Here is an 8,176-nt window from a genome sequence, read left to right as displayed (position 1 = left end):
GAAAGTTATCAGCTCTAGTTTAACTGTAACGTTCACTTGTCGGGGGTGTTATTTTTCAATTGACACTTGTGTATGATCAAATGACATGTTCTGGCTGTAGAGGTGGACTATCGAGTCGAGTCAATTGGAGTGAAGGGCGCCGCGGCAATGCGGCAGACCAATGTGCTAGGCAAATGTAGGGTGTCGTGTGGAGCGTAGTTAACGTGAGGAAAAAGCTTTACGTCAGCTCCGACATCGCATCGACAATAGCCTGAGCATGATCCCCAATGGGAATGCCGCCATTAGGACTCTCGTGTTCGCTTACGTGTGACGCACTCGGCTTCTGTCTGGTATGCTCATTATTCAGAGCACTAGAAGCGCCGTTTACAATTCCAGCAGAAGAAGTGCTTACATTCCATGGCATCGCTCCGCTGACCATTCCAACTTTTACAAGTACCTACTTTGAAATTGTCAAATGCATCTATTATTGGTTCGGAATGCCACTCCTACTGAAAAGAGCCAGTAAAAAACTTGGCAGTTGCTCTTTCAAAGATTCGATTTACAATAATATTAAGCCATGTATAAAAGTAATTGCAGTGCAGGCTGCAAATTGCAAGTCAAATCCACGCTCTTTTGTAATTTACATCATCTTTGCTTGTGTAAAATGCTTTTTTCAAGAGCATGCCTTTCATAGATTTCTTAAACTTGTCTAAAGGCAAGTCTAAGTTGTGGAATTTTGCTATGAAAGATTACACTCATTCAATATTATCCACATCCTTTCCATGAAAAAAGATTAAGTACATAAGTACTTAATTTATAGTAGTTAGCTAGTATTGAATTTATTGAAATTTAATCTTTTTTACCTTAATTACTTCTAGGAATACCTCTTTTGTAAAAACTAAAAGTAAGAATGAAGCACCAACTTCAACTGACAATGCAAGTGCTGAATGCCACTCACTGAAAAAGGACAAACTGTTAAATGAGACCAGCAAACAGCAAAAAAACGAAGACGATTCAGTGATCGTCATTAGTGTATCAGATTCCGCGGGTGATGTAACTGAAGGACGGAAAACAACCTTGGAGACCCCTTTAACAATAAACAAGTTCGTCAACAAAATTACATGCAACTCAACACCTTTGGCAAAGAAATCACTGGACTTTAGCAGTCAAAACGCTGACAATGATCCTGAAGAAACCATCTGCCCAAGCGCAGTGGTGGTTGCCAAAACTACGCAGGAAAGGGAGTTTATTTCACAATGTGCGGGAATGCAACGTCGGAGAGCGAAGTTCTGTGTGGCTGGCTCGTGCCTCATGGCCAGCCAGCAGGCAATGTTGAAACAGCTCTGCTTTCAGATGAACTGGACGTACGTCGACAAGTATACTAAGGACTTGACTCATCTGGTAGTTGGGGTGGATAAAGAGAATAGATCGCAGAGGTATTTTAGCATCATTTATGAACCTCCTTTATATTATAATAAGAAGTAAAAACATAGTTTTGACTTTTGAACATGTTTCAATAGTAAATTTTTTTTGTTTAGATGTATTTCACGTGGTTCATAATATTATATAATATTTTAATTATTCTGTTTATAATTATTTAAAAAAATACATTCAACGGGGTAATTCTCTAAATCAGTAGTTTTCACGAAATGAAAGCCATCAAACTCATTAGACATTGGTTGGTTGTACATTGGTTCTATACTGACGCACATAAAAGTAATATTTCGTAGGAAGTCTTCGACGGATGAAAAATAAATGTCAAATGAGCTGAATGTATTGACTTAAAACAAGAAAAGGAGAAGATCACTGATTAAGCGAATCACTCCCGCGCTGGTATCGTTAGATCACAAACTTGTTGTTTGCATGTTTCAGATCTGTAAAATACATGTGCGCCTTGGCAAGCTCAAAGTGGATCGTTACATTTGCGTGGGTGGAAAAGTGCCTTTCGGACAATGGGTTCGTAGACGAAGTAAGTTTAAAATTATTTTAAATTGCCTTAAACGATTGGAAAACTTTGGTACCGGGATAGGTTCGCCAGTTTATATAAAAGTGAATAGATTAGATATAAATTTTCCACCCTGTATAACTCAGGTCATATTGTGACAGGTGACTAGATAGCATGACCTGTGCAGGTATGAGATTTTACATCACACCCACGTTGCGTCGAGACACTTCTGCGTTAAAGTAAAATAGACCTTAAGTAGCGTTGTTTTAAATCTTAAGTTCGTTGATACATCTACAGCCGTCTCTTCAAGCGAAATTAATATCAGTGGTACTGAATTTTTGACTAAGTGCTTGTGGGTCCATTTTACTCTGACTGTATAGGTATCGATGCTCGAATTCTATCAACGTTGGTGAGGTCTAAAATTTGATATCAAGCTCTCTGGTATGATCCAAGTGTACTGTGTAGGAACCCTTCGAGGCGCTGGACGCGATGGGCGAGCCGGCCCCGCGCCGCTCGCGCCTCGCCAAGACCAAACTGCTGCAAGGCATCACGTTCTACTGCATGGGACCATTCTCTATCATCGGTATCGACACCCTGAAGGTATTCGCTTTTAATATAAAAAACCGGCCAAGTGCGACTCAGACTCGCGCACCGAGGGTTCCGTACTCGGATATTTTATCCGACATTTTTCACGATAAATCAAGAACTATTATGCATTAAAAATAAATAGAGATCTGTTTTAGAATGTACAACTAAAGCCCTTTCATATGATACCTTACGTGGTCTTACTAATAATAAATACATGGTAATTTTTTTTTGTGACGTAACCACAAATTCCCGTTTTTCGGATTTTTCCTTTACTTGTGCTATAAGACCTACCTACCTGCCAAATTTTATGATTCTAAGTCAACGGGAAATACCCGTATGTAGCGATGCAGAAGCGATGCTAAATCAATACTATGTGGTTGGATTACTACTGAATCGCTACAGCTGTCGCGCGATGCAAATGCGACTAACTGCCTAAAGTAGTAATGCAGATGCGATGCTATATCAATACTAACTATCAGGCTTAAAAGGGCTCGAACCCAGAGCCGTAAAACCAGTTTAAAAAAAATGCGATTGTATCACAACTGAATCACTACGATCCAAATACGACTAACGGCCAAAAGTAGCGATGAGATGGGATGCTATGATATAATCGATAGTATGCAATTGTATCACAAGTGACTGTTTGCATCTCTACACTATGCCCTGCAGGATGTCCTGGAGGCGGCGGGCGGGCGCGTGGTGGACGACCCGCGCGACCTGCAGGCTTGCAGAGCGCCCGCCATGCTGCTGGCCGAGCCCGGGAACACCCAGGAGAGCCGATTCACATGTACGATTTTTTTTAATCATCATCATCTCAAGCCTTTGCCGGCCAACTACTATAAGCACGGGTCTCTATAATGTTCTCTCAGACATGACTCACAATATTTTCCTTGATGTTTAATTGATTTTAAAACATAGGTACGAAAAGTTAGAGGTGCTCAAAAACGAACCCGTACCCGTATTTTAATATTATTGTACATTTATACATATAGATGAGCTCGGAATTTTCTCTTCTTTCATTTGACATCCCACTCGATACAATAGTAAAAAAAATATTATGTAGACCTCCATTTTTTTATGTAACATCTGTTAGGTCAATTTTTTTCATAAAAAATATAGCCTATGTCACCCGGACCTTTACAACAAATCAATTGATACCTTATTCATCAAAATCGGCCCAGTAGTTTGAGCTACGGTGGAACACACAGAATCTGATACAAACATACATACATAAATAGACTTCTAAAATCATAACCCTTCCTTTTGGCTTTGCCGCAGTCGGGTAAAAAGCAGGAAAAACCACAAAATCCAAGATAATTATTTTGGATTTGTTGATAATAATAGGCACCACCCAAAATCGTCCTTCAAAGAATTTAATTACTTATAACATCACTAGGTATGTAAAACGTGTATCTGCTGTATCGTAAATTATATTACCTTTTAGTTAAGTCTCCTTTTTATTTAAATATTTTTATTATGTAAGTACCTAGTTACCTTCTCTGTTTCCCTATAAGTAACAGGTTCGATTTTGGGAGGAAAAAATTGGTAAGTCCCCAAACTTGTAAGTGCCATTTAAACATTTCACGTCCTCTTCCTGAAAGAATAAATACAAATGACAGTCAATCTCTGGACTTTTCTATCTTATATTATCTATGGAATAGATAGGCACAACGTGCGAAGCCGGGGCGGGTCAACTAGTTTTCAATATTTGGTTACCTTTACCTTTTGGTTTCAGATCTAGCTATGACATTAAAAATCGTGCCGATGAACTACGAATGGGTACTCATCTGCTTGGGCACGTACACTCTGAAGCCTATATTTGATCTTTTGCTGTGTCCGGCCACGCTGCTACCATCAGCCATTTCTAGCTGGCCGTCTGAATTAATATCGTCTTGTGATGACGAAGAATAATAACTTTTTTTTCGAAGTGAATTTTATGAACGCGTAGGCCCTACTTCTTAGACACGTATTCGGCCACTATGTTACCTTCAACCATTTCTTACTGGCCATCTGATGATCTGAATTAATGTCGTCGTGTGATGGCTGGTGAATAATAATGCTTTTTATGTCAATTTTATGAATGTGTAGACCATATTTCTTAGGCACGTACACTTTGAAGCCAACGTTTTGGTTTTTAAAGTATCTGGCCACTATGTTACCTCAGCCATTTCCTATAATTGGCCATCTGAATTAATACCATCAAGTGATAACCAGTGAATGATTCTTTTTTATGTCAATTTTATGAATATGTGGGGCCTGCCTTTTAGCATGTACACTTTGAAGCCAATAATTTGGTTTTTAAAGTATCTGGCCACTATGTTACTATCAACCATTTCTTACTGGCCATCTGATGATCTGAATTAATGTCGTCGTGTGATGACTGGTGAATAATAATACTTTTTATGTCAATTTTATGAATGTGTGTAGACCCTATTTTTTGAAGCCAATATTTTGGTTTTTAAAGTATCTGGCCATTATGTTACCATCTACCATTTCTTATGGCCGTCTGAATCAATATCGCCATGGGACGACTGATGAATATTTTATTTTTGATGTTAATTTTATGAACGTGTAGACCCTACTTCTTAGGCACGTATCCGGCCACTATGTTACCATCAACAAATTTCTTACTAGCCATCTGAATTAATATCGCCATATTGTGATGATAGGATATCTTAGTACTTAATAATAATTTTATTCATCATCATCATCATCATCATCTTCAGCCTGTGGACGTCCACTGTTGGACATAGGCCTTCCCTATAGAGCGCCACCACACCCGGTCCTCAGCCTTCCTCATCCAGCCACTTCCCGCCAGCCGCTTTATATCGTCGGTCCATCGTGCTGGAGGGCGTCCCACACTACGTTTGCTTAAACGCGGTCTCCACTCAAGGACTTTCCGGCTCCAACGGCCATCGCCTCTACGACAGGCATGGCCTGCCCACTGCCACTTCAGCTTGCTAATAGTTTGGGCTATGTCAGTGACCTTGGTTCTCCTGCGGATCTCCTCATTTTGGATCTTATCCCTCAGTGAAACTCCTAACATAGCCCTCTCCATAGCTCGCTGAGCGACTTTGAATTTGTGAACAAGGCCATTTGTCAGTGTCCACGTTTCAGCACCATAGCTGAGGACGGGAAGGACACACTGGTTGAAGACTTTTGTTTTCAGGCATTGAGGAATTGACGATGAGAAGACTTGACTTAATTTTCCAAAAGCTGCCCAGCCTAGCCGAATTCTTCTGTTGGCTTCCTCATCGAAATTGCTTCTGCCTAATTGAATTATTTGGCCAAGGTAGTTGTATTGTGAAACAATTTCGATGCCAACATTTTCGACGCGAACCGGTGTCGGGACAACGTGCTGATTGAGCATTATCTTTGTTTTGTCCATGTTTATCCCGAGACCGACACGTCTGATAATACGTACGACACGTATAATTTTATTAGTATTTGTAAATAAATATGATATTATTATTACTTTGGATTTTTTATTTCTCGTTCAACCTAGAATGTTCTGTAAATAAGTAGGTATACCTATAGCGTGAGATTTTGAGGTAACTTTATCTCCGAACCCACAAGATTACAGAAAATAGAGAAATTAAATAGGTAGATAAAGCTATTTGAGAAAACCATATGTATCCTTATTATCTAAAAACCAGCCAAGTGCGAGTCAGACTCGCGCACTGAGGGTTCCGTAATCGGGTATTTTTTCCAACATTTTGCACGATAAATCAAAAAATATCATGCATAAATATAAATAAAAATCTGTTTTAGAATGTATACGTAAAGCCCTTTCATATGATACCCTACTTGGTATAGTTATCTTACATTGAAAATTGAAACATATTTTAATTTTTTTTAAATATGTAATGTAACCACAAATTCGCGGTTTTGAGATTTTTTCCTGTACTTGTGCTATAAGACCTACCTACCTGCCAAATTTCATGATTCTAGGTCAACGGGAAGTTAGGTAGGTTTCTTGACAGACACGACGGACAGGCAGTGACGGATTAACCCTTAATCAAATTAAGCAATTGCCTAGGGCATCACGTCTGAGGGGGCACCAGAAGAAGCACAAAAAAATCCGTCCTTTGGGCATCACGTCTCACTCTCACGTCACCAAAAACCACACCAAAAAAAGTTTCTAGGACTAATTTGAAGATTCGCTCGTTTTAAGTTGACATAGAGTCCGATCTAGAGTCATAACTCGCTCGCTGCCCGCTTGTGCATTCAACAATTCGAATGCCCCCGAAAGCCGCAAGGCGCATTTCAATATAAATAAATAAATTATGCTTTGGTTTTTATTGTTGTCGTACCTAACTACTCCACTTCTAAAGTACATTACATCTCATCATCTTATTTTACAAAAAACTAATGTTTTTAGGCGGTAAAGGTTTATAGACCGATTCTAGTTGCCATACGGATAGGGGGGCCCACAGGCATGGATTGCTTAGGGCACCAATCACTGCGAACAGGCAGACAGACAACAAAGTGATCCTAATATAAGGGTTCCGCTTTTCCTTTGAGGTACGGAACCCTAAAAACCGAGAGCATGGTAAACCATTCTGTCAGATCTTTGATTTATAATAACCAGGACCGATTTAACATGTCGAAATATCGTGGGTGGGTATAACGCCTAATTTGGATCTTATACAGCATCTAGTTGCACATCGAACTTTAGAATAAGATAACTCTTTGTCTACTGAGATATTATCTATACATATAATAAAATTGTAGAAAAGTGGTGTCTGTACAATGGAAATATATATAAAAAAAAGAGTAGCAGGGGTTGTTATTATATCGATGCCAAACCCGAAATTGTAATTAATTTTTTTTGTCTGTTTGTCTGTGTGTTTGTGCACGCTAATATCAGAAACGGCTTATTCGATTTAGATACGGTTTTCACTAATATATTGTAGTAAGCTTCACTTAAACATTTAGTGTTTATTTCATGTCAATCGGTTCATAAATAAAAAAGTTATGTCAATTTAAAGAATCACGCTGCCCGAAAAGTCACTATTCCACGCGAACGAAGTCGCGGGCACAGCTAGTGTTGACTAAGATAGGCTCTTTGTATGCCTACCTTGATGTTAATTAGTATAAACGTCTTGTATTAAGTATCTAATCGATGATGTTAACTTTCTCTATTATGCTACAATAAAAATAAATACAAATTACAGTCAATCTATGGACTTATCTATCTTATATTATTTATGGAATAGATAGGCACCCCATCTTCGCACGGCTAGGTATAGTTTTCAATATTATTCCCTTTGGTTTCAGATCTAGCTATGGAATTAAAAATCGTGCCGATGAACTACGAATGGGTACTCATCTGCTTGGGCACGTACACTCTGAAGCCTATATTTGATCTTTTGCTGTGTCCGGCCACGCTGCTACCATCAGCCATTTCTAGCTGGCCGTCTGAATTAATATCGTCTTGTGATGACGAAGAATAATAACTTTTTTTTCGAAGTGAATTTTATGAACGTGTAGACCCTACTTCTTAGACGTATCCGGCCACTATGTTACCATCAACCATTTCTTACTGGTCATCTGATGATCTGAATTAATGTCGTCGTGTGATGACTGGTGAATAATAATGCTTTTTATGTCAATTTTATGAATGTGTAGACCATATTTTTTAGGCACGTACACTTTGAAGCC

General features: G+C 39.0%; 1 protein-coding gene across 1 annotated transcript; it reads left to right on the top strand.

The window, feature by feature from the left end:
- The first annotated feature begins 266 nt into the window (after nt 1-266).
- On the top strand, nt 267-7,968 carry LOC123879853 (breast cancer type 1 susceptibility protein homolog). Its single transcript, XM_045927744.1, has 6 exons — nt 267-304; nt 858-1,415; nt 1,852-1,948; nt 2,390-2,524; nt 3,182-3,299; nt 7,793-7,968. The coding sequence occupies exons 1-6, from the start codon at nt 267-269 to the stop codon at nt 7,966-7,968; spliced, it is 1,122 nt and encodes a 373-aa protein (XP_045783700.1).
- The last annotated feature ends 208 nt before the right edge of the window (nt 7,969-8,176 follow it).

This window comes from Maniola jurtina, chromosome W (assembly GCF_905333055.1).
Source record: "Maniola jurtina chromosome W, ilManJurt1.1, whole genome shotgun sequence".
In the NCBI taxonomy this organism is placed as follows: Eukaryota; Metazoa; Arthropoda; class Insecta; order Lepidoptera; family Nymphalidae; genus Maniola; species Maniola jurtina.
The sequence above is the reverse complement of the archived record's forward strand: the minus strand, read 5'-3'. Positions and strand labels throughout refer to the sequence as shown.